General features: G+C 45.7%; 1 protein-coding gene across 1 annotated transcript; it reads right to left on the bottom strand.

The window, feature by feature from the left end:
• Window positions 1–56: 56 nt before the first annotated feature.
• Window positions 57–25,757, bottom strand: quoa (quattro a). Its single transcript, XM_030364974.1, has 25 exons — window positions 25,366–25,757; window positions 18,054–18,251; window positions 15,435–17,811; window positions 15,129–15,326; window positions 14,841–14,961; window positions 14,365–14,458; window positions 14,033–14,122; window positions 13,754–13,870; window positions 13,272–13,370; window positions 12,811–12,962; window positions 11,962–12,100; window positions 11,555–11,677; window positions 11,066–11,263; window positions 9,979–10,646; window positions 9,118–9,645; window positions 7,985–8,234; window positions 7,323–7,412; window positions 6,712–7,011; window positions 6,426–6,596; window positions 5,820–5,997; window positions 5,156–5,272; window positions 4,089–4,376; window positions 3,628–3,869; window positions 2,158–2,217; window positions 57–1,970 (listed from the first exon to the last, which is right to left on the bottom strand). Exons 1-24 carry the CDS (start codon window positions 25,366–25,368, stop codon window positions 2,179–2,181), a joined length of 6,780 nt encoding a protein of 2,259 aa, XP_030220834.1. The 5' UTR covers window positions 25,369–25,757; the 3' UTR covers window positions 57–1,970; window positions 2,158–2,178.
• Window positions 25,758–26,587: the final 830 nt, after the last annotated feature.

The raw sequence follows: 26,587 nt of genomic DNA, 5'->3' as shown, positions 1-26,587 counted from the left end.
CAATAACATTTAAATGTCTTCGTTTTAACTAAATAACAACATTGAAACATTACAGACACACTTCCTTTCTTGTTTATTTGTTTGAATAATGTAATGTCAAAAACAGAAATGGGGTTTGGATCGTGTGAAAACCCTAGTTAAAACTATTTCAGAATACAACAAATAATACAGAATGCCACACATGCCAACAACGCCTGATAATAAACAAGTGTATACTGATTAAAAGATGTTTTTGTGAATTAACTATATTGGGACTAAAATACATAGATCCAGGCAATGCTATTGCGCAATTCCACTTTCACTGTCTACATACTATTGCGTCGTTCCCCTTAATGCCGCTTTCTGAGGAACAATTAGGGGTCATATCTGTATATGCTAACGTGACCATCTGGTATCACATCCTCATGCAAAAGTGTACAAAGGTGGTCCGTCTGTGTTCAATAAAGAAACAAAATAATAATGATGATAATAATTATGATTATGCAAAGAAATAACAATGAAATACAATTATTGTTTTTGCATAATTTGATTTAAATCGCTCTGTAAAGCACATATCAGTGCATTACCTGTAGTGGTTGTATAAATAAAATATGACTCTCAAACAAAAGCCCCAAAAAAGCAAGCAAACATTGACGTTTATAAAAATTAAGTTGGTAATCAGGAAGGAAGGAGCAATGTGATATTAGTGGTTTTAAATATGAACGGAAATGCCATGATGAACATCAGACACGGCATTGTTACAAAGAGTAATATAAAACCTTCTTGGTAACATAACAACTGTTACAAACACAATACAAATATGAAAGTATGAAAAAGAAATATCATTGGTTTTAAGATGAGGAGAAATGCTGGTAAATGATCCAGTTTGGAACCATCTTTGGACCCATAAAATAAGTGGTTTTTGACCCAAATGTTTTTTTGTTAGTGGTCACCAAACTCAGTCGCTAGAAGGCATTGGCACACAATATAGCTGTATATAAGCTGACCATTTATGACTTTATATTGAGGTAATGAGTGGTATTACCAACCACCCAGGTATTTAAATGTTGTCTATTTATAAAATTGTTGATGCATTAAAGTTCTTGTATTAGCCTTTAAAGACGTATTGTATTTATCTTGGATTCTAAACAATACAAAAAATAGCAGAGAAAACCACCAAATTTGAGGTTTCATAAAAAGTATATATTAAGAACTATTTAAATTTAAATAAATAATCTTCTTTGTTCCCTTTATCTCAAAAAAGGGTACAGAGCAGAGGATCCAACAAAATCCAAGCAAACTTTACAGAAAAATGCAATCGAACACCAATAAATTAAATCTTCAAAGATTTTGCTGAATTTACCTACATAAGGTGGCCATTTGATCAGGCAGGTGAAATTATCTCTAATAATAACACACACACAATGTTACAAACGTGAAATACAGTATACTGCGTGGTACAAAGATCCAACACATAAGCTGTACTCTGACAAAGATGTTGTTTGTAAAACATTCACAATCCAACAGTAGAACCGAATGCTGTAAGTTCTGCATCCCCAACTGTCAAAGACCCCCATGGTCCATTAAACCAGCCGTTCCACAAAACCGTTTCAAGAGAAAAACTGTACATGCCATGACATCGGGAGATGATGAGTTGGAAAAAGTAAAAGAGGAACTGTGTCTGAGCGCCAGAGAGCAACATGGCTCCCATACACCATCATATGGCCTGTTGTCCTGTCAGGATGCTGTCTGATGTCCTCGCTCCCCTCAACCACAAAGTTCCCATCGTTGTAGGAACTCGCTTCATGTAATGGATGAGCTAAGAGCAAATAGTCCAATATCGCTTGGAGGATTTGTGAAATGGAAAAAAAATATCAGCAGACATTTGCTGGAATAATAATATAAAATGAGTGGCAGTTGATGGGAAATAAATGACCTCTTAAATTGCTTGATTCAGCACACTCAGGGTCAGGTCTGGTTGGAGACAGGACCTAAAATCCGAAAGAAATGCATAGACACACAATACTTATTGTAGAAACAATCATTAACCTCAACATTATTGATCATACACAGTGCTAAGCTGTTTGAACACATCAAAATCGTTCCTGTCTGGTCGCTCATTATAACTTACATGTTAACAAATGATTCCAGGAAAGATCATTGAGCATAACATCTTACCTTGAGAGGGTCATCAAGAGCTTAAACCTCTGTTGATTTCCCAATGAAGATCTCACTACCCTGGTGTGAAGAAGAGCATACGTCAGCATCACATATTTGGTCCTTGGTATGTCACATTACCTAAGAGCTATTATAAAGAGAGCTATGGCACTCCTAACGTGTCAGGAACAAGGATGCAGTACCATGCTTGAACACTGGGGGCAGAGTGCTAAACAATGTAAGAATCCTTGGGGGTGAATGGGGCAAATGCTATAAAATGAGAATTTGTATTTCAGCTGTGCATGGGCATCCTTCTGCTTCTAAGCAAATAATGCAATTCACAGGTTATTTTGAATACACCATCGGGAACCAGACGAATCGTGTTTCATTCGCTCTGAGGAGAGCAATACGTCTTATTTATCGTTGCTCCGATTGGTTACAGGTCTATCAAATTGTGTTCTGATTTATTTTAGTCTAACCATGTTGATAACTGCCCTTATCAGTCTGGAAAACGGGTTCCAGACTGATAAGCATTTGCAAACTGGTCTGGCGATGTCTGGCACGAGACTAGGCATGGCCGTAGCCAGCAATGAGATCACCGAGGTCCGGGCCGGACCTTGGTGATAATTGAACTGTCGCTTAGTCAGGCCCCTGTCGTTACCATGACGAACGCGGAAAAACAAACCAGACTAGATAACAAAAACATCTGAAAATTGACAGCAGACAGTATATCAAAGCAGGTTTTGGAGAAGTTTTGGGCAAAAAATGGTTTTATTTCTTCCAGAGGCAATCGAAAGGGACTACCTTATGCTACGTAGGGGTGTAATCAAAACTTTAAATAAATACAGAAGGTTACAAGCATAAATCCAGTTGGTATTCTGGCCTGCCACACAGTCTGATCCACATTACACACTTTTTCTTGTCCCGTTGGGCTTGGGAAAAGGGATGAAATATAACCCATTCTGCAGCCTCTCGTGATACCGACTGTCCACCGTGTTACATGATGTACCCCAAGCACATTGATAATTTGTTTTTACTCTTTTATAAATCCAACATTAAATTGTTTTTATGCCTCCTCCCTGTTGTTTTCAATGGAGTTGTCCAGCTGATGTCCGAGTATAGTTGAGGCTGGAATGTCATTGGCTCATCTGGGTTCTATGGGCGGAGATTAGTGACAGGCCAATTCTGTACCTCACTAATTTCCAAACTCGGGCTACGGCCCTGGGCATGCAGCCATACCCTCATGAATATGCATGAAGAAATACAAATCCTGAAAGTGATGCCTTTTATTTTTTTTTTGAAAAATGCCTTTTTCATCAAAAGAGTTCAAGATTGAATAAAATAATGCATATGTGCCTTGCTATCCGCCCCTGGTGGTCTCTTCCCATATTCAGCCCCTTCTTATAAGAACATCTTTGATAACATGGACCAATCTGACCTGATTTAATAAAGTGATTGGTCCAGACCCACGTTTCTACAATGTTACGTTACCTGAGAGGTGGCCAGGGCTGAGGATTGGAGGAGACTCATTGCTTTTCGTCTGATCATTGCCGGTGAGCCATTGATGCGGAGGCTGGGCTTCCGACTGAGCGGTGGGCGGGCCTTGGTGCTGTTGTATGCAAATACAGAGGAGGAGGAGGAGTCCACTACCTCTCCACCAATGGCAGACAGGCAGCTGTGCTCTGAGCTGCTGAATGGGCTGATGCAGTCTCCCGAGGACTCTGTGCTGTCCACTGGTAAAAATATAACAATAACAGAAATGGATCACAAAACATGAATGAAAGCAATGCATTTTTTAATTTAAGATGTATTTAATCACAATGCTTCAATGCAGGTTTTGGTCTAAACTGTTTCTCACGTGAATAATTGTATTCATTAATTGCATACATTACAGAATGATAATATTACATAATATATAAATATATATCTACTTAAGAAACAAGTCAACATACGTAGAAAGAGACGCCCAATCTTCCTCTTCTCACAGTCTTGATGAAGGTGATGCTGACGGAGATGAAGATTGTTCAGCTCATTTTCCGCCAGTGCTTCGGAGGAGGAGCACACGGTGTGACGGCCTTCCGCCCCCTGTGATTGGCTTCCCTGGTAGCCAATGGGAGGCAGCGAGCCCCGTCCGGAGGAGGAGGACGATTGGCTGATGGTGGTGGAGGCGGTGCTGCCGGAGCCGATGGAGTTTGGCCGTGGGTATTCTAAACCCCTGTGTGAACAATACGCCACAGGGACTGACAACACACATAGATAAGACGTCATCAATATCACACGGCAACGCCAGGCCTTCAGGTACCTGAACCCAACCTAACTGGAGCTCGGCTCGGCTAAGATCTGGGAAATACTATTTTGAGAAGGATCTATGACATTTTTGTAAGTAGTCCGAGCAGTCATTCCCAACATAGAATTGTTGTCTTATGGTATTTGTGTTGTTATATCAGAACACACTGTTGCCCATAGGATGAGAGATTCCAGGATTTATCAATCAAAGATTTCTGATTCTGATTGAAGGTAATATCGTGGTTTGGCACTACAAATGTCTGTATGCATGGATGGACTTTCTATCTAGTTTTCTTAAAAATGTGGTTTCATTTTGACCTCACACCCAGGGCCGCCGGACTGGGGGTGTAAGGCAGAGGGGGGCCCGTGGGAATGTAATACATAAAATATATATATTTTTTTTTTTTGATTCTTCTACCACCCCCTAGTGGCAGGAGCCCCACATTGCGCTCAGTGGCCATATGCCGCTAGGTCACGTCTCGCCCCCCCCGTCAACAACTGTTCCCCCCCCCCGTCAACAATTCTGCGCGGGGGGCTGGTTCGGGGGGGTCCATCAGTACCTCTTGTGTACAGGGCCCAGAATTTGGTGCTACGCCCCTGTTCACACCACCACACCGTCCTGCCCCTCTACCCTGCTACACCTTGCAGGGCAAACACTCCTCACTCAGCCACTGAGACCTGGTGTGTTACAGTGTACATAGCGTGTTGTTCGGTGGGGTGTTCGAGTGCTTACTCCTCCCAGACAGAGTGCCGGGCACGGCCCTGTCACAGATAGCAGCCTCGCTGGGGTGGATGTCCATGAAGGGTCTCCTCCCCATCCCCATGAACACCCTCTCCTGCATCCTCAGCTCTGGGACACACATGTCAAACGTTTAGGTTCATGTTCATTCATAAGTCATTCTTCAACATCAATAGCACAATAAACACAGCGACTCCCATTGAAAACACAATAGTTTGTGTTTTTGATGTGAGCTGCCTTAATTTCCACTCGGGATAGAATCAATTATAACATAATCAATCTATCAATCTATCTTAAACAAGAACACACACACACCCACAATCACAAATGCACACACATGCAGTCACGAACCGTCACACACCTCTGCTCCATTCTCATTCATAAGTCATTCTTTACCATCAATAGCAAAATAAATAGCAACTCCCATCGAAAACACAATAGTTTGTGTTATTGATGGGAGCTGTCATAACACCTTAATTCCCCCTTAGGATAGAATAAATGATAACAAAATCAATCAATCAATCAATCAATCAATCAATCAATCAATCAATCAATCAATCAATCAATCTATCTATCTATCTACAACAAAAACACACAACAACCCACACACACACACACGCGCGCACAAACGCACACACACGTACACACCAACACACACCTCTGCTGTGCGTGGCCTGCTCCCAGAGGATGCGCTCCAGGTCGGAGGTCCAGGCGCGCTTCACCTCCAGGCTGAGGGACCTCAGGGTGTATGTGTCCTCCCTCTTCCTGCGGCGGATCCACAGCTCAAAGCACAGCGCGTTGTGCCCCGAGGTCTGGGTCATCCCGATGTCACACGTCTGTCCGGGAAGGGCAGGCGGTGACCAGAGAGGAGAGGGGTGGAGAAGAGGGATAAGAAGAGGATAGGGCCATTCAGTTGTCTTGTCCAGTGGTTCCCAAATTGGGTGTCCCGAGCCGTAATGGGGTCGGAGTTAGGGACAGAGTGGATATTGGGATGGCCACAAAAAACATTATTTGATAAAGAAAGCTTAATATATACATATCTACATGTCTTGTCTGTTTCCTTTGTATTTCATTAGAATGTATGTACCATGTACATATACACTGTATTGAGGTTCAACATACAGTACAAAGAGAAACGTTAATTATCTCACTTTTTTTAAATTGTAATGATCACAGCCTAAAAAAACATCCACTATATGAATTTGGACTCAACTGTCTTAACATTGTAGGCCTACATAAGGGTGTTGTGGTTCATTTGACAGACCTTGAAGGACTGCTTGTAGACATAGACGTCATTGCCAACGTCGTTTCTCTTGGTCTTGCTGAAGAGGATGAGGTGTTCGAAGAGGAAAATGCGGCGGATGCATTTCTTCTTCCGGAAGAAAACGGTGAACTCATCCTGGCGAATGAGCTGGCCCTGTTCTTTCAGATTCACCTGATGGGAAGAGGCGGGAAAGCATGAGAGAGAGAGAAGAGAGGGTTTTTGGGAAACTCTCACAAAACCTGCATGTAATTCACTTGTCACACTGTCTACCATTATTAAATCTTACATCACAGTCCTGGATGGCATCCATGGTCAGGAGGTCGTTGCCATGGCGCATCTGGAACTTCACCAGATCAGCGGCGCCTCGGATCTCTAACCTTTCCCGCTCTCTGTCGCCGCCACTCGCATCGGGAACACGTGAGCCAGCGCTGCCCCCTGCTGGTCCGAGCTGGTACTGCGGGTCGTGGGGCGATGGGGCCAGGGCCAGCATGTCCTGCAGCAGGAGGCTGTACTTGCTGATCCTCTGGATGGGTCTCAGCAGGTAGGAGGAGAGGTCCATCATGTCCCCCAACTCCTGCTGCTTCCTCTGTGGAGCGCATGTGAAACATGACGTATGTTAGCGCCCTCTAGTGATAGTTTTAAGATCTTGTGTATGTGTTTCATGTCTTTATCATCTAAGGTAATTTACTCTGGCTAACCCCAAAACAATTGTTGGGTGTTGATATTGAGGCATCTGTTTGATTATATAAGGCCCAAAGGAAATTCAATAAACACATCAGTATAACAAGATCACTTAAAGTGCATGCACTTTTCATTCAATAATGACGAGCAGTATTTGGACAGGAATTCAATGAACAGAAAGAAAGGAAAAAGAACAGAACGTGAGTTGGATCCCACCTTGAAGATATCATGGCGGCGATGTAGGATTAAGGCATCTGACTTGGGCTTGTTCTTGCTGTAGAGCGCATACAGGCCAAAACTCTCACACTGTGGTAGAAAGAAAAACGAAGATGGTTTCTACATGAGTACATGAGCCACCTGACCTGTTGATTGGCCACTACTATGATAACCATGTATCATAGTAGGCTCCCAGTCCATTTCCCGAAAAAAAATACTCCAGAACCAATAGCTACAGGGTGGAGCTTTAGTGCGAGAGAAAGAGCCAGAGAATTTATACGGCAGTAGCTTGGGTGGTAAAGCGGGTTGACTGGTAACGGAAAGGTTGCTAGTTCGATCCCCGGCTCCTTCTAACTGAGTGTCGAGGTGTCCCTGAGCAAGACACCTCACCCTAACTGCTCCTGACGAGCTGGCTGTCGCCTTGCATGGTTTGACTCGTCCATTGGAGTGTGAATGAGTTATTGAATGGTTATAAGTCGTTTTGGATAAAATTGTTAGCAAAATCCCCTCAATGTAAATGTAATACAGTGTTAGCAAGTATTAACAGAGCATGAACATGCTCTGTTAATACTTGCTGTGTTTTCGAAAGCACGTAAACACTGGACAATCTTCATCACAACACCAACACCACCACCACCTCCACCACCCCCCCAGATGCTCACGTGTCTCAGGAAGCAGCGAGCCATCAGCGCCGGCTCCCTGCGGCTGTCCTCCAGCTCCGGGAGGAAGTAGTGGGCGTGGAAGTCGTACAGCTTCTCCAGGTTCCCGAAGATCACGCCCCGCTTGCCCCGCAGGTCCTGGGGGATGTCGGGCCTCTCCAGCAGGGGGTGGTAGTGGGTGAGGATGTAGCCCAGCGAGCGCACGTACTCCCGCTCCGTGTGCACCAGCTCCTCCATCACGCGCTGCAGCCGCCTGGCGGGAAGACACGTCAGTCAGTACGGTGATCCAAACATGGAGTAGGGGTTTGGATGGCAGTATCATGGGCAGTATGAGTTTCAATGGGTTTAAAGGTTGAATGAATGTGGAAAGAAATGTTTGTTTATGGTTTTAAGTGACATATGTGAGGCATCTAGAGCCGCTATTAAGAAAAATGTATATATGATTCATGAAGGAATTTAAAGTGGTGATCTCGAAGATTTTAAAGGTAAAATATTGAACCTTTAAGGAGGTTTGAATGGCTGTATATGGTGATGAGTTTCAACGGGTTAAAAGGTTGAATGAATGTTAAAAGAAACGTTTTTATGTTTTTAAGTGACATATGTGAGGCATCTAGAGATCTATTAAGGAAAATAAAAGTAAAATGTATCCATGATTCATGAAGGAACTTAAAGTGGTGATCTCAACGATTTTAAGGTAAATTAAAGTCTGTTGAGTCCCTATCTTATTAGACAATGGAGAAACTGATGAAAGCCCTTGCATTTGGAGGATTATGAATGTAACAAACTGGGTTTGTTACATTAAATGAAGGATGAAATAAAAAGATTGTCATCTTCAATATCCCTCATCAGTCTATCGTTATGAGATGAAGTACGATAGACTGTAAAATGTAAAAATGAGTATTAAATAAAATAGAATTATACCTGTACTTCATTGTCAGCTAAAAGACAAAGAACAAGGTGCACATGACAGATCATATAATACCAAAATCTTCAAAATACTCATCAGTAAATAAGACAAAAACCTTTATGTGGTCACACACGTCATTGATTACGCTTCTCCATTGATCGACGCTTATGGATGCTTCTCAGCAACATAAAGACAAAGACCCACTCGGGGCCATCGCCGTCAGACTCACAGGGAGTTGCTGGGGCCCTCGCCCGGGCTGGCCGGCCCCTCACACCTCTGGTTGGGCAGGCTGGAGTGCTTGGCCCCGCCGAGGGCCCCGTCGCCGGCCCCCAGGCGGTAGGCCTGCTGGTAGGACTCCTGGGAGCAGAAGCTCCCGTGGCGGGAGATCTGGAACATCTGGGCCTCCTGGAGGATCCGGCCCGAGGGCGTCCCGTGGTGGGAGCAGGACGAGGGGCTCCGCCCCCGCGCCGGCGACGGGGCGTGTGGGGGCGGAGGTGGAGGCGGAGGCGATGGGGGTGGCGGCGTCGGACTTGGCGTCGACGGAGGGGGCGGCGACTCGGCGGGCGGGGGCGGGGGCGGGGGGAAGGAGGCGCAGGACTCCTCGCTCAGCGAGCGTCGCGCCGCCAGGCCTCGCCGTCCCCACGGGAACCACTGGCAGCCCACGGTGTGGGACTGGGAGAGGGCGGCGGCGTCCCTCTCGCTCCTCGCCCTGCTCCCGCTGGTGTCCCGTCTGATCCCGCGCTCCTCCTGCTCCCTCCTGTGGGGAGAGCTCTGGATTAGACTCACAGGTACGGATCAGGATGGAGACATTTGACCAAATAATACAGGAGTACAAAAACAATGAAATGTCAGTGTTGGGGGGATGTACGGCGTTTGGCCTGCAGGCGGGGCTAGGGAGTCATGTTTGGAGCAGTACGGATCTTCCGGGTTGATTGGGTCTGACTGCTCGCAATCAGACCCAATCAACCCGGAAATCAACCCTGCTGGCCAAATGCCGTACGTCCCCCAACAATCAATGAAAAGTCTGATTTTAGCATCGCCTTGCCGGGTCGACACAACAGAGATAACAGTACAACAGTGGAGACCTCACCTGAGTGGTGCGACCGAGACGACCTTCGACCCCTGGTTGGTTCTGTCGAAAGTAGCGTTTTCCGTCTGGAGGTGAGCTTCCACCACGCTGATGCTGCTGCTCCTTCCGAGTATGGGCCGTCTCTTATCCACCTCTACCGTCCCTGAGATGACCCCCTCCCACTGCGGATGGCTTGGTCCCGGCGTGGACTGTAGGAATATATCCTCGCCACCCGGGAGGACGTCAGAATCCAGATCCCTACAGTCACACAGCAGGGCTGCGTACTGCCGCTGAAGGTAGGCCTCGTCCACCTCCTGCACCCTCTCCTGAAGCTGCTGCCTGGCTTCCTGGCACTTCAGCCAGGCTACGTTCCAGGCCCGCATGCCCCTGGAGGCCCTCAGGGTGCTGGCTTGAGACCGGACCTCCTGGAACTGCTCCAGGCTGAACCGGAGGAAGCGTTCTTGGTATGACTTGAGGATGGCCGAATCGTAGCCCGCAGCGGACCAGTCGTCTTGTGTTGGGTCCGGTGTTGGTAGACCTTGGTCTGGACCGAGGGAGGGGTCTGGCTGGTGGCAGCCGTGGAGCTGGTCTTCTGCCATGGTACTGGTGGTGCTGGTTCTGGCAGGTGGCCCGGCGGACTGGTTGTTCTGGTCCAGGTATTCAATGCACTCTCCGGCCAAGGCTGTGGCCTGATGAGAGAGGAGGAGATGGTCAGGAATTGTTTCTCTGCTGTGGTCCAATAGCCATAGGAACACTTGATCCTACTGCCACAAACTGCTACGAAGCACAATAACGATGACGGCTACAACCTTCAAATGACATGAATCAAACACACCCACAAAGTCAGTCAGTGCTTAGAAAAAGATCAAAAACCCAATGATTGATTTTTATAGATTAACTGCCAACTAGGGTTCGCTCTAGTTCTGCAACTACAAAACACTGAACTCGAGACATTCCAGAAATAGTTTTTCTTTTATAGCAAACTAATAGTGACTGATTTTATTTATTTTTTGAAGTCTTTACTTTTCCACAGACTCAAAGAAAACAGCTATGGCACCGACGAGCCTCCGTATAAATACAACAGCGAGCACTGAAAGGCCCCACCGACCTGCTCACAGAAGTCCCACACGCCAACCATGACCTGCAGCTCCCGGCAGCAGACCTCGGCCCTGGCCAGGAAGCTCTCCAGGCCGGCTCGGAAGGTCTGGACCAGGGCGCCGAACACCTGGGCCTCAGGGTAGGACAGCCCGCAGCCCTGGAGCCTCTCTGCCTCCGACACCAGGGCCGCGGCGTGGTGCTTACGGTCCTGCCAGGGTCCAGAGAGCCGTCGCCAGGTTCAGAGAGAGAAAGAGTTTTATTTAGCTCAAAATTATTTCATTCATGTTTCGATTCATATCAGAGGAGAGTACAGTACACATTCTATACGATGTTTTACATTGTTAACATGTTATATTTTATTATTCATTATTAATTATTATTTTTTAAATGAATTATTTCCCTTAATAGTACTGTATAGTGTCATTCCCCCTGAACCTATGCCACTAAAGCCATTTATAGCTAGAGAAAAAAACCCATCAAAAGACAAGAGCAGACTCACATTGGCCTCTAAGAGGAAGGCGGTGAAGCTGTTCAGAGTCTGCTCCACTCCCTCTTTACAGTCCTCCACCCTCTCCGCCTCCAGCAGGTGGTGTTCTCCCTCCACCATGAACCACTCCCTGATCTACAGCGGTCAATGGAGAGAGCAGAACCAAGTGGATTTAGAAATGCGGTCACCTATAGGGAAACGATGAATGAAAGCTTGATCAATTGTTAAAATATAAATAAATATAATGTTTACATATTTCTGAAGAGCATTTGATTTATTGATTGCTGTCTGGTTGTAAAATGAATTTCAAGAAATATGACTTGCAAAATAAATTGCCTAACCTAACTGGAATGTTTTTTATCAAAACAATTTTCCTACCATACCACAACATCTATGACCATGCAGGACATAGACCGTACCTGCTGGAAGTGGGCTTCCAGCTCTCGGAGTTGGAGCAGGTACTCCAGGTGTTCTAGGCACACGTTGGACCTCTGCACCAGGACGTGGGCCTGCTCCTCCACACAGTTGTACAGGCTGGTCACCGAGTCCACCGCGTCACTGGGTCAGAAGGACATGAGGTGACGGTGTGAGGAACTGTGTCGTGCATTATAAGGTTGGTCTGTGACATGCAGCAAAAGTCCAACCTGTACTCATCTATCTGACAGATTCTGCGTTTGATATTTTATAAAATGTGCGAACATAGTAACAAAGACTTATTGAATTAAATCATATTTTACCAATTTACCTCTTGTTTATTTTTCAACCTAACAATTTTACTGTTATTATGTTGTTTTACAATTTATTTAGTTCACTTCATATTAAATCTGGACCTGTTAGAACTTTTGTAATTTTGTATATGTGGACTCTATACAGCAAACAAAGTCTACTTTTGGGTACAAAATAAAGTAACTTGAACTTGAACTTGAAACAGACTTTTGCAAAGGCGCAGCAACATGACTAAAAGGAAAATTCAAGAAGAGATCTTTATCCTCAATCCAATATCTCCTCCGAGACCATAATCATCATCATTTGAATCTCTCTGAATTACCCTGAGATCAGAGCGAGATCAAAACACACACACACACACACACACACACACACACACACACACACCCACACACACACACACACACACACACACACACACACACACACACACACACACACACACACACACACACACACACACACACACACACACACGTGCTGAAGGTCTGAGAACAGAGGACAATGGGACCACTGAGATGGACACCCACTGAGGAGGTTACCTGAAGTCCTCCCGGTGGGGGTACTTGAGGTCGCTCTCCCTCCTCAGCCGGGCCAGGGTGGAGCCCCCCTCCCTCTGCAGGGCCCCCACCCGGCTGTCCTCCAGCACGTCCCGCATCAGAGTTCTCTGGTCCACGATGCACCGCTGGACATCCTGTCAGAAGAGAACCAGACAATTTATTAAAAACAACAAGCAACACCTTACTTTTGAAGGAAATCCATTCAAATTGCATGTTGCATGCTAGCTGTACAGTGTCGTTTGTTGGGGCATAGTAAATGTTGGGCAGAATAGCTTTTGAACTTTTTGATAGCTTTTCTTTGCTTTTTGAACCTTGAATCTTTCGGCTTCAACACCCTCACCCCTACAGTATCTTACTCAATTGATCAGCATATTAATACAGTAACGCGTGGAAGGCTTTGCTGTTCAGCAGCGCTCGCAGGTTATAAGAACAAGGTTGCAAACCTGTACAGTGTCCATCTTCTGCTTCTCCTCCAGCTTCCTGATGGCCCTCAGCAGTAGGCTGGAAGACTCATGGAGATCCAACACAAAGAGGTGGAGTTTCTGGAGTACAGAATTCATGTAGAAACATGAGAAGGTTCAAACGGTGAAGGAGAAGACAGATCCTAGCAGAAGGATTAGGATTAGCATTTACATTAAGCAGCTGTTTTATCAAAAGCGACTTACAATTAGTAAATTTGTCTGTACGTCCATAGCACTACCTCAGAAAAAAGAATCTCTCTCATGCGTGTCCAGAGAGTATTTCATAACTTTTAAGAAAGAAATAACCTGAATAAAGAAGTTAACTTTTTCGTTTGAATAGAATAGTGAAGGCTTACGTCAAGTCTCTTTTGCCTCAAGTAAGGTCAAGAGTCTTTGGCAGTACATTATACAGCCTTCTATGGCGGGAATGACCCTAATGCGGACATAAGGACATGAAGTCTCACCTGGTGTAGCTCCAGCCAATCACGGTGGCTGTAGGGTAGTGTTCCGTCCAGGTAGGTGGTCAGGTGACAAGCCTCCACTGTCTTGAACAGGGTCTTCGTCGCAGTCAGCACATCGCTCTATATCCATTTGTTTTCAATTCAACAACGAATATACAAGCACACAACAGATGAACAAGCATAGAGACAACCACAATAGGCAGATGAACTAAAGATAAGGGATGCCTTCCCCCTGTATATTGGCACTCATTGGTACAGTGAGTGTAAAACCAAGGCAATTACCTGTATTCCTGTTTGATATCTCTCCCGCCGAGGATTGCTGTCCTTGTCCACCAGTAACACAACGTTGTTTATCGCATGGCGAATTCCTTCCTGGAAGAAAGTAGAAGACATTTCGATTTCCAACAATCACTGTGATAGTTTAGAAAAGGGTCAAAAGGACACGGACAATACACAACCTCATCGATGATGGGTCTCTGACAGTATCTGACTCATTAAGCCATTATCCTTGAACATGAATGCACCACTTATTGCTGGGGTCAACGAGACGTCAACCAATTAGAAAGGACCTTGCTCTGCTCCAAGGTATGCTCATGCTGTGTTTGTGTCCTGACCTGAAGGTTGGTCATGGCCTTGAAGAACTGAGGGGGTGGCGGGGCCCTGCGTGCATCGATCACCACCACCATTCCCAGTTCTCTGACTTCTCGCCTGGATACAAGCACAATAAAGACAAGACCACACATTGGTACACAATCTTAAATAACGTATCCTATCCTAGTATACTTGTTTTTTATATATTTATATATTTTTTTTTATGGGTTATTGGGTTTGTATTTTTGGTTTTCCATTTTTAAATGGTAGAATATACATGTAAGAAGACACATAGTAAATGCAAATATTGTTTTTTGTTTATTGCAATCATAAGGACATTATAGGATGTGAATTATTGCATTTCTTCACTTTGTCTGTTTTAGTTTATGAATGAGTGATAGACTCCTTCCATCATTCATTTATTATTCTTCGGAAAAATAGTAACCTATCCTAAACGTTAACAAACAGCATGAGTTCTGGACAGGTTGTGGTGGTGTACCTTATAACTGTGTGGAAGTAGAGCAGCATCTGGCAGAGTTCTTTGACCGTTCCAGGTGATCTCCATCCAGGGTGGTCTCCATAGACCTCCACCACCGCTCTGCCTGCACGATCTCTGCCTCCTGAAATGGTGTTGGTGTGGAGATTGGAGATCGTTTGCTGATGACAACATAATTTTGATAATAGATAATCAATCTATCATATTGTGGAATAACTTTGATGCTTGGCTTTACAAAGTGTTTCAGTCCCAGTTCCCATTGTGTGAACTGGGACTGTTCAAGTTCTCTACCTGTGAGACACGCTAGCCCCTGGTAGAGAGGGTGTATGGCTGTCTTAGGGGGTGGCAGGGGCAGGTGATCCGGTCTGGGTCGGGCTGAGCAAGGCGGGGGGATCGTCTTGACGTCTGCTGCACAAGAAAGCTTCGACTGGGTCCCACTCTGGGTAGCCCCCGGTAGTGGGACTGAGGGTTGGGCAGGTGGTGCAGCTCCTAAACAATGAGTTTGAATTTGCAAAAAAGGTTTAAGAGAGAGACTACAATGAAACAGAACAGCAAACAGCCATAATAAAACGCTGCCAAGAGATGAACAATGCCGACCTGTCGTGACTATCCTTCGTCTGTTGATCTTGGGTGAAACCAGCCCGAAGGCGGTGGCGTTTTTGCACTTCACCACATGCAGCCTGGGAACCTCAGCGCAGGACGCAGTGCTCTCTCTCCTTCTGACGTTCTGGCCTTGCACAATCACCAGTTCGCACTTCTCCGAGGTGTCCACCACCGCGGTGGAGAGCGAGGAACATCTTCCATCTGGCTCGACCGGCTCCTGCTGGTTTGTCGGGATGCCAGGACACTTAGATACTCCCAGAGGTAATCTGCTGGTGTCTGGTCTTCTTTGCATTACTCCATGCGGTTGACTGATATTGACATTGTTGACTAAACCATCACTTGAATTAGGTGGTAATCCATCGGGCTTGGCAGAGTCTCCGTCTCCCCATTTGGGATCACTTGAGCTCGCGGGCCTGGTAGTGTTTATGCTTGGGCCTCTTTCACTATTCGTCCCGTTTGGACCATGTAAAATACCAAAGGATTTAACAGAGTGCGGATCCCTCGGCTCCTTAAATGGCATTGTGTTCCTCTCACAGAAGTCCAGAGGAGGCCCCGAATCAGTCGACTGCTTTTGCGCTTGGTCACGCTTTACGGCAGTTCTGTCCCTGAGATCCACGCAGTTGGCAGCGTTTGTGTGCTCAGGAGGCCGCTGTGCGACAGCGTTCATTTCCCCGGACTCCTTACACACAACCTCAGAAACGGGGGGACCCGGTGGGCTTTGCATCGTGGGGTTGAAGCACCTCCTTTGGGTGCTTAACCACGGATCGCCCCTCGCCCCCTCTGGAGGATGCCTCCCCTCACACTGCGAGCCATCGCCGTCTTCATCCAGCGCACCCAACGCCTCCAGCTTGTCTTTGTCCCTGGCGAAAGCAACCGGGTTCTGTATGGCCGCCTGGTAGGAGTCCCTGTAGCGACACCTCAGCTCCTGTGCTCTGGAGACCTTCCCGCTCTGTCTCCGCCTCATGCAGGGGGTGCACGGCCCCTCGGAAAACTGGACGCTCCGGGCACAGTGGGAGGGGTCTTGGGGGTCCGGGGAGCCATGGGCGTCGGCTTGGGGAAACGCAAGTTGGGAATGGTGAAGGGGGAGGGGTTCGCTCTCTGTGTTGGGTTTAAATGACGCTCCTGGGTTCCCAGATCCGGCGTGGGGTGGATGGCGGGCAGAACTCTGCGACTGTATGTGCGCCCGAGAGTATATTTCGACCGGCCACTTGGGGGGCGCCAGGGGGCCTGCTTGCACCTGCGCACGGCCGCAGGGTTGCATGTGTGCTTGATTTTGAGGGGCCGGTTGCATGGCTGCTCGTGCCTCTTGTTCTTCTTTTCTAAGTGCCTTGACTTCTCCGAAAAGCATAGCTGCCTGTGCCACGTCAATGTAGTCCCCGTCTGCCCCGCCAACCGCTAACCTCGCGTGGTCGGCTGGTTCGTTTGCACCTGGTACAATCGTACCCTTACGGTTTTCCTTTCCCGACTCTACACTAGGGAACACAGCTTTACCTTTATCTCGACTTGTGAATGTATTATTATTGTCCTCCACGATGCTTGTAGTGGTAATACCCGAACTTGTAAGTGCAGCCGGACATGCGCCGTCTGCGGTACATCGGCTGTCCCAGATATTTGAAGACACCCAGCCTACAGGCTTAGGCCCCGTCTCAGTCTTTTTAACCAGCCGGGAGGAAACAGATGCACTGGTGTCGACCAACCGCAGAGATACCGCAATGCCGTGCTTCGCAGGACGTATTCTGGTCTCCACGGAGATGGCCGGCGGCTGCTGTGTGAGCTCCGACGCTGAGGTCTGAGTGATTTCTGCGGGGATTCTTGGCGTAGCTTGCTTGGCAGGAGAGACAGGACGTGGCAGAAAGGGCGGAGAGGTCTTGACAGCAGCAGTAGCAGCAGCAGCGGTGGAGAGATAAGGCACAGGCGCAGAAAGAGAAAGAGCAGTAGGTAAAGAATGTGACGAGTGAGGAACGGAGGCCATTCTACTTCTGACACCCTTTGGCCTGTCCACAAAGTCAGGTACTGCCACGCGTTTCCATGGCAACCTCACCACGCCCTGTTCAGTGGCGAGCAAGCACTGGCTGAGGGGGGTGCCATGGCGACCCTGATTGACCTCCCGCAGCCAATCCGAGGTGAACAGACAGGGGTAGCACGTCTCAGGTACCGGGGTCTCCTCGACCGCCTCCACCCAAACCCCCTCCTCTTCCAGGAGGCTGCACACCACGATGCGGGCCGACAGGTCGGCAAAGGGCGCCACCTGCAGGTAGAAGTCCCCGGGCTGGAGCAGCACGGGGTGGACTGGAGCCAGGTGGATGAGGACGTGGTCAAGCAAACACAGGGGCCATCCCTCGCAGAGGAAGATCACATCCGAGTACTGGGCCTAAAGCAACAGGGACAGGATTCAATGCTGTTAGAAGATCACATCGGAATACTGGGCCTAAAGCAACAGAGAAAGGATGGTTCTCGGCCATGGTTCTTGTCTATGGAGCATAGTAAACCTATAAGCTAATTTACCATATAGGAGTATGCTATGTTTAAGAAGATCCTGATAAAGACAACGAGGACAACTGTCATCAGTGTTCATTTGTGTATGGTTTTGTGCATGGACGGACACTGACTTACACATGCAGCCTGCTGTACACTCTCCAAGATGTGCTTGGCCGGAACCAGGAAGTCGATCAGGCATCGGAGGGCGTCACCTTGGTAACGACCCTCAATGACCTGAAAGAGCTGGCTGAGAACTGTGGGGGCGGTGGCCTCAAAGGGCGGGTAAAGGGCCGACAGAAGGTTCTGGATGGACTTATCCAGAGAGTCTGGGTTCTGAAAGCACAGCGGAACAACAAACAGTCTTTCACATCTCTGATAAAAGACAAACATTCAGCCTTTTATGTGTGGGTGGGTGTTGTTGTTGGGCTTGGAAGACGCGCACTACTTGTCATTTAGGTCAATCACAGTTAAAATGGAAGGATAAGAGGATGTTATTTGAGCTTTTGTTTGACAGGGGCTTCTCTCTGGGCCCTCAGGGGCCGGCTGCAGACATCTTTGTGACCATCACTGTGGAGGGTCCAAAAGCCTCTTTATGTGCTTGAAACATAATGTTTGGAGAACGATGATACGTTAAAGCTACTTTTTTCCGAACTAGCTGAATGGTTGCTGTATGCTATGCAAATAAGATTCATGTTAGGTTTTAATGGATGTTCCTTGCAATGGCTTTACTTTATCATCACCAAATAGGGATGGATGAATCTTCCAAACAATGACCCTCTGAAATGACACAATTATTGAAAAAGCATTCGACAGTCATGGTCAATAGCTTGAAAAGTCCTTTCTTGCAGAGTAGACAGATCTCCAACCTTGAACACCCACTAAAATTGTTCACACAAAACTTCCACAAACAAAGATCCAAAGACTACCAACTAACAAACCAACCAACCAACCGACCTACCACCCAACCAACCAACCAACCAAGCAGGCCTCTCATCCATCACACCATTGTCACCGGTAAATCATCCTGGTGACCAGAATGCCAGGAGGCCGCTCTCAAAGTGCTGCTCGCGGGGGCTCTGTGGTTTCACATTCTCCTTGACCTGGACCTTTTGGCCCTCCATCCACTTATAGGCCCTGCTTTATATAGCCTCAAGCAAGTCCCCCCACTGCAGTGAGGGCTAATGTATGTGGTTGAGGCTGTGTCCAGATATGTGGCTGAGGGAGGAGTGGTTGTTAGGGGGTGGAGGGGGGCGCTGGAGGAAGTGTGAATGTAAAGCTGCCACGTGATGCAGCGGCCCCGGGTCGGCTATGGCTTCAAACTGGGGCGGCCCGAGTTACAGTGTTTAGGGGACCTGGAATGGTGTCAATGTAAGAGAGGTGGTGAATGGTGGGGGCAAATGATTGACTGATTCATGGGGTACAAAGATACGATCAGTATGAAATCGGTTTTGTATACATTTCTGTACAAAATACATCTGATAGACTAATAACTGGTTAACATATATATATTTAAAATAAAAAGTAGATACAGCAAATCTAATGTTTCCTTACAATATCTTGTGGTCCCGTCGTTTATACCCAAATCCACACATTTAACCACAGTTGAAATGATTTGATAGTTGAGTTATGTTTTAGTGTGATACGAACGGAAAATCTGATTGAATCCCCTCACGTTAACCTTGCTGAACAAACCATATGTACTTTTACACCCAAGGTATATGGAAAGGACTTTTGGTTCTAAGTCACTGGATATTAACTGAAACGTAAATCTCATGCATAACATAGTGAAGAACAGTTTCAAAAAGCAATCCCCGTAAGAGAATGAATTTGAGAAAAAGATCCACATTCTCCTAAGGCCACATGTTCTATTTACGTTAGTTCTCTTTGGATCTGGTCGTATTCAACCTCCAGGATAACGGGAGAAGAGAAGACAGAAGATATGCAGAGTGGAATAACAAGAGAAGATGGAACAGACTGTGATTAATAGGCATTCCCTGCAAACGTTGGCTCTCAACCAATCCATCTAGCGCTGTCTGTTTTCTCTCTAAGTGTCCACACCTGTCATGAGAAATAACACAGACAACCTGCTCAGGGGAAGCGACAGTGCGTTGGGGATTATGTCTATCTATTTTCCATATCGCGCTAAGAACTTGGTCCCGCGGTTTCCCCGCCTGCCACAAGCCCTCAATCATATTTGTATTTTCTTTTGGATCACTTGACGTTATCGTCGACTCATCAGAGCTAACGAAGCAGTGAACCGGCAGCCACCAGGGAACAAGGCACTGCCGTCTGACTCACATCCTTCCGGTCAGATCTCAGTTTGCATAGCTAACATGTACGGCATAGCAACAGCCTTAGAATGAGGGAGGGGATCAAGATGGCAGCCGGAGAAGGAGAAGAGAAATTATGTTGATGACGAGGGTTTCGCTGCTCTATTTGTAAGATAGAAAGAGCAGAAAAAATGTTAGAGAGAAAGATGAAAGAAAGAAAAAATAGAAAGAGGAGTTTTAATATGAGCAGTTGTATACCTTTCTGACCCCCGTTACTTCTATGTTAGGCTACAGTGAGCTCCGTTTTCAGTTTTGGCTCTGTGGTGTCCGACTAAAGGGGTAATACTAGCCAGGAAAATGTCAAGTATTTAAATGATGGCTGAGTGTGGTAGCCTCTGGTGTTTATTGCATGAATATATATATATATATAAATACAAAACATACAAAAATAATAAAAATCCATAAATAGCAAAAATATCATATCATATCATGTAGCATTCTCGAATCTGGCCATTTAACTCTGCTGTGCAAAGCCAACCAAGAGCAATTCTTAAACTTCTGAACTACTTGAGCAATAATTGCCCACACAAGCTTGCATGTAAGCTAGTTTAATAACTGGCCATTTGTGGACCGGATGAGTGTGAGTGTTTTATTACATAGAAAAATATAAAGAAATAACAAAATTACAGCTGGAACCAATGATCACAAAGAATACGATTTTTGAGACACCCGATGAAATGCGGATGTTTAAAAATGGGGTTGCCAAATTCTGAAAGACTGTCAGTTCATGTTTGTGTTTTATCGGATGTTTATCTGTGCGCAGCACAGTGCGTAGTACATGTATGGGTGCTCTCTCTCTCTCTCGTGGCTTTGTATACCCAAACTAGCGTTCAGTTTCCTTAGGATCTATATAAATATTCGCCCTTCCGACCATGAGCCCGTTGCTGTAGATAGGATGTCCCAGGGAGGGAGATCCTAATGTCTCCCTCCAATACCATTAGAACCCAGAAATAGACGCTACACATTCCAGATCTCAATATCACAGGCCCGACGGCCGAGGGAGAAATTAAGATTAAAAAAGACAACACAATAAATACTTGGAGCAATGGTAATTTATGATATAGCATTTCTGAAAAACAGAACGTCTTATGGCAAATTCATTCTTGACTTTATTTTGGAATATTAATCTGGTGATATCCATATAACTTGTAGCAAATTGTGTAGCAAAGTATCCAGGAAGCTCCTACTTTTTGTACAATATATATTTCTAAAACAGTGTGTGCCAAAGTGATACATTGTGTGATAACTGAGAAGGAAATGATTTTGCAGAGCATCAAATTGTGGATAAACTGAACAATCTCATTATAACATAACAAAAACATTTCGGTTTATGGGCATTATAACCTCAACTTGAGATGGTTGAGAAGTTAAGTTGATTAAAGTCAATGTCTAGTGTTGAACTAAACAGAATGAAATTTAATATCCTCAAAAATGAACTGGAGATCAATTCTATTCCAAAAAATGTCAATGAGCTTTATGCTATATTTCATAGGAATCCATGAAAGACTAAATGTACGAGTTTGTGGCATGAAGGAAGCTCTAGCCAGCTGATGTAACTGTGGATTATTAGTCAGCAAGGCTTAAAAAAATGTTTTGTCGCACCCGGTGGATTTTACACTGCAATCTTGGCCCTGTTTGCTTCTGTTCAGTGACGTTAAGGCTACACTCTAACATAAATATGATACCACATCCGAGTGATGTCACCTCTATAAGTTGTCTACGATGACTAACACTGTTAGCCACTGAGGCATAGCAAGCTCAAATGTTTACAGAGTCTTTAGTGAATATTCCTTCTTACATAAGGCATAGCTAGTGAATGATTAGCCAAGACAGCTACAGGAGTTGTGCTATGCTATGCTAAGGCATATTATTAGATTAGTGCTACGAAACCAAAATAGTCAATGTGGGTGTGTGTCTTCACATCGTCACGTCGGGGTAGAATCTCTGTTAATGGACATTGTATGCCCACACTGTTTCATTCACAAATTACTGGAAGAGTTGGGATTTTCCGGCAGATTCTCCGGCAGTGACTGACAAGATGCTATGTTCACGCAAACCTAATTACTAAGATGTTAGAGCACAATGCTGCTAGTTGTGAGATGTGTCTGCTAACCTATGAATATAAATGGTTTAAGGTGATTGGCACCCCTCATCAACATTGGTCATGATGACTCATAAAAAGGAAGGCTTCTTCTAAAAGTTTGTCTGAATTTGGTATTGTTCTTTATTTTTTCGGTGGGGGTTTGTTTAATCTTTTGGTTCTTCAAAACAACCCTTTGTAATAAACCCAATTCAAGTTAATTTGATGGTCATTATAGTATAAATCACAAAAGTTCAAAAGTATAATTAAAAATTCTAATAATTTAGGTTATATGAAAATACATAATACATGGAGAATGCCTCAACCAGTATTCAATATGATACACTTTTTCACCTGGACACTGTTATTCACAGCACTGCCCTGCCACAGACACCAAGACATGAAACGGTGCCAAATCAAACTCCAAACACTATCTCCTGGTAACCAGGCCAAGCGTAAGGCAGACGTTCAGGCAGACGGTAGGGTTAAGTATTTAGTTAGCTCAGGGATCAGCAAATGGTGACTGGCTTGTTAGAAAACACTAATCATGATATCCTTGATAAGCAGAGAGCAGGGATCTCAAGACGACTGCAAAGTGGTGAGGAGATTTCCACACCTGTGTTTATGTCGTTTAAAAACGCATCAGGTAGTTAGGACGAGGGAGAAAGGCACTTAAACATGTTGTCGTTCACGGTACGTCACAGGTTTCCTTTTGCGTGTGTGCATGTTCTGTGTGTGTGAGTGGTTGTGTTTTGTTCTGGGTGGTTTGTGGGGTGTGTACGCCGGGGTGTGTTATTATATTAAAGTGTGGTTTAGCTTTCACTAGCTTACTCATCTAATCTAGAATTAGCCCACAGCTGCCCCGACTGCGTAACGCACGCTGAGATTTCATAATAAAGGGCCAGAAATCATTACCTAGCTACGGTAATAACAGGGGGATACACCGTTCAACAGATCACTGAGCCACACTGCCTGTGGGGAGAAAGTAGGCCCAACATCTGCGATATGAAATACTATAAGAAACTTGAATAAACCGATGCTTTTCAAAACTGTAAGTAGTATTAAACCCTGAGTATTATATACAAAACAAATGTGTTAAATTAAATGTTGCTACTCTCCTCATAGCTCCTATAGAGTTGGCCTATAGTTTGACTTAGGCCTTGGACTGCATTTCAGTTGAAAAAACGAAAATAGCATGCATAGTTCTCAGCAGCTTATGTTGGTGCGCGACATCTTCAGTACATGCGGATACACCTTGGATGAACAGAGGACTGCAGTTATACACGTCGTCCGCTGACATCCAGGTGTTCCAGCGAAGCGGCGATGATTTGCTGCTCAGCAAACAGAGCCATTGAGCACTCTGTCCTGTGTTTCCGTTCACGTCCCCCCACAACTGAATCATTGTCTCCCGGACAAGAAGAAGAGCTACTCTGTCTTTAAGCCCTGGTCAACACAGGAAACACGCTCACAAATACTGAGAATCCCTCCCTGGATCAGCAGGAATAGTTCATGTTACGGTGTTAACGGCATGGCAAACACGCGGGCAACCGGGTTGGATGGTGATGAGGATGATGATGATGATGACGCGGTACGTGCACAAACACACACACACACATTCATACATTCATACATTCAAACACAAACACGCACGCACGCACGCACGCACGCACACACACACACACACACACACACACACACACACACACACACACACACACACACACACACACACACACACACACACACACACACACACACACTGCTGCCAATTCCAACCAAGAGTGACGGTAGGCGGGCATTTTGAAAATTTGACATGAGCCTGAATCCTTGCATAACATCTTCCGAGTTGGTCTCCAACAACATCACCATTATACAGAAAGTAGACACACCCTCTGTAGAGCGGGCAGGTGTTAAACACACACACCACACGCACGCGCACGCGTACACACACATACACACGCAGAAAATAACTACATTCATTCAGGAATTCCTGGCTGACCTAACGCCTAAAGGAAGTGTAATGTTGTTGTTTCCCAACACACAGTAGTGCACACATTAAAAACATATGTTTCCATGACGAGATTATCAAAGAACTCTGACCATCTTATGAGGTGTATCACACAAGGGACTTATTAACTTCTGCTTCAAACTAAGATCATTTCAGTCAATGCAAGTATGTACAGTGGCTTGCTATGGAGCATGTACAGATATTTGGTGCGGGATACAGTGGAGTGTTTGTGAAATTACGTGGAACGGCCAGCAATATGCAACCCCCAAAACGTTCCCGGACGTCCCGGTAACAGTAATGCTGAGCTGTATGCATACCAACGATCATCCAATAAATATGCACTATTAATGTTAAGATCCACATAGGAATATGCGGGGGGATCAAGGTGTTGGTGGGGGTCCTGTCATGGCTTACATGAACACACCCTGATTGCAAAATAAACATGTAAACTGACACTGAAAAAGTCAAACAGCGAATTCCGTTGGTCGGTGTCGGGGTTGGTCATCCGAGATGGCATTTCAAATTTCAAGCAGAGGCATAGGCGAAAAAACGTACAACAGATACTTCAATGCACACCCAATCCCCCCATAGATGCCACGGTGTGATGCGAGACCCCTAAGCTAGATGGAATAACCTGACATGGGAGACCCCATGAGGAAGAAGGTGGCTGCATTTCACACTGACTTCCCGGCAAGGCGCAGGGAACTAAATTGACCACTTTGAGGTATTCCGAAACTTTGGGAACATCGCCACCCCGACACACAGACTCAGTTTCTGAGAACATAACATATCAGCACGAGTGGACGCCACTTCAGTCCAGAGGCCCAGATCCCTTTTTTTTTTTTTTTTCACTTTTTGAATCAATATATATATTTGCAATATTAAAATTTCCTGAAAATATAGAGCAAGATTTTGAAAAGGTAATCCACAATTTAAATGAAGCCAAACAAACCACAGCCTGTGTACATAAACAACAACAACAACCAACCAACTGAAAACTTAATCAAACAAATCAAAATCCCACAGTACCATCTTTCTCGCCGCTGGTTTGTCTTGCTTTCCGTGACGAGAGGGGTGCTTCCTGAGGTAATCCAGCTTGAACACATACTTCTGCTACACTGGCTGTTGGTGGAAGACGGCTGGCCCACCGCAAGCCAAACCATGCTGCTCTCTCTCTCTCTCTCTCTCTCTCTCCCAGCCAACGGTCTCTCACGACAGGGAGTCAGAGAGGACAGCCCTGGGTGTCTCTGGCTGACCGGCTGCTCACAGCTAAAGTCCTTGGCAATGCCCCTCTCTGCTCCGGGAGGTTTTCCCTCGCACACTATCTGTCTCTGCAGTCATTTCTCTCTCTCGCTGACTCTCTCTCTCTCTTTTGATTTCCCTAGTTTAACTATCTTTGCTTCTTCTTTGTTTCTTTCCGTGCCTCTCACTTTGGGTTAGATCTCTCTCTCTCTCTCTCTCTCTCTCTCTCTCTCTCTCTCTCTCTCTCTCTCTCTCTCTCTCTCTCTCTCTCTCTCTCTCTCTCTCTCTCTCCATCAGGCCTGGAGTGCTTGGTTCTGAAGTATGTTTGTCTGAGAGGGGCAGAGTGACCCGGCATTGGGGGGGGGGGGGGGGGGGGGGGGGGGTGAGAGAAAGATGACAGAGGGACAGTGAGAGGAAGGAGGGAGAGACACACACACACCCACAACAAACATGTGCACGCTACAATACACCTATTCACACAGACCGATAATCAAATATTTAAATTGTATTTAACTAAGCATGCAAAAATCCACACGCATTTATGCACACACACACACACACACACACACACACACACACACACACACACACACACACACACACACACACACACACACACACACACACACACACACACACACGTCTCAAAGATGTTGAGACTGAGAGCCATAGCTCACCATGGGCCAATGTGGTGAAAGATTTTATTTCAACTCAATGCCATAAAAAACACGATGATACCTGTGATGACAGTTTGACCAAGTACTGCATGTTTAAACATCCACCTTTAAAAGGTTTTGAAATGTACAATATGGCCTTAAGCCTTTTCTTTACAGTCTTTGTTTCCGTTATTATTGTGACTTTGATTTTCGCTATACATGACTGATACATTTTCAGGATGCAACCATTTCACATGAAGGGACATTATAACATGCAGGGTTTGGGAGTGCAAGGTTTGGTGGTGATACATTTGAGATGAGGAAATCTGGAAAAATGGTCTTGTGGATGACCA

The sequence above is a fragment of the Gadus morhua genome, chromosome 1 (genome assembly GCF_902167405.1).
Source record: "Gadus morhua chromosome 1, gadMor3.0, whole genome shotgun sequence".
Classification (NCBI taxonomy): Eukaryota; Metazoa; Chordata; class Actinopteri; order Gadiformes; family Gadidae; genus Gadus; species Gadus morhua.
The sequence above is the reverse complement of the archived record's forward strand: the minus strand, read 5'-3'. Positions and strand labels throughout refer to the sequence as shown.

Coding starts and splice junctions, on each gene's coding strand:
- quoa (XM_030364974.1), bottom strand. Junction 15,327..15,434: donor ACGAAGGATAGTCACGACAG/GTCGGCATTGTT, acceptor CTCATTGTTTAG/GAGCTGCACCACCTGCCCAA. Junction 11,264..11,554: donor CCTTCCTCTTAGAGGCCAAT/GTGAGTCTGCTC, acceptor GGACCCTGGCAG/GACCGTAAGCACCACGCCGC.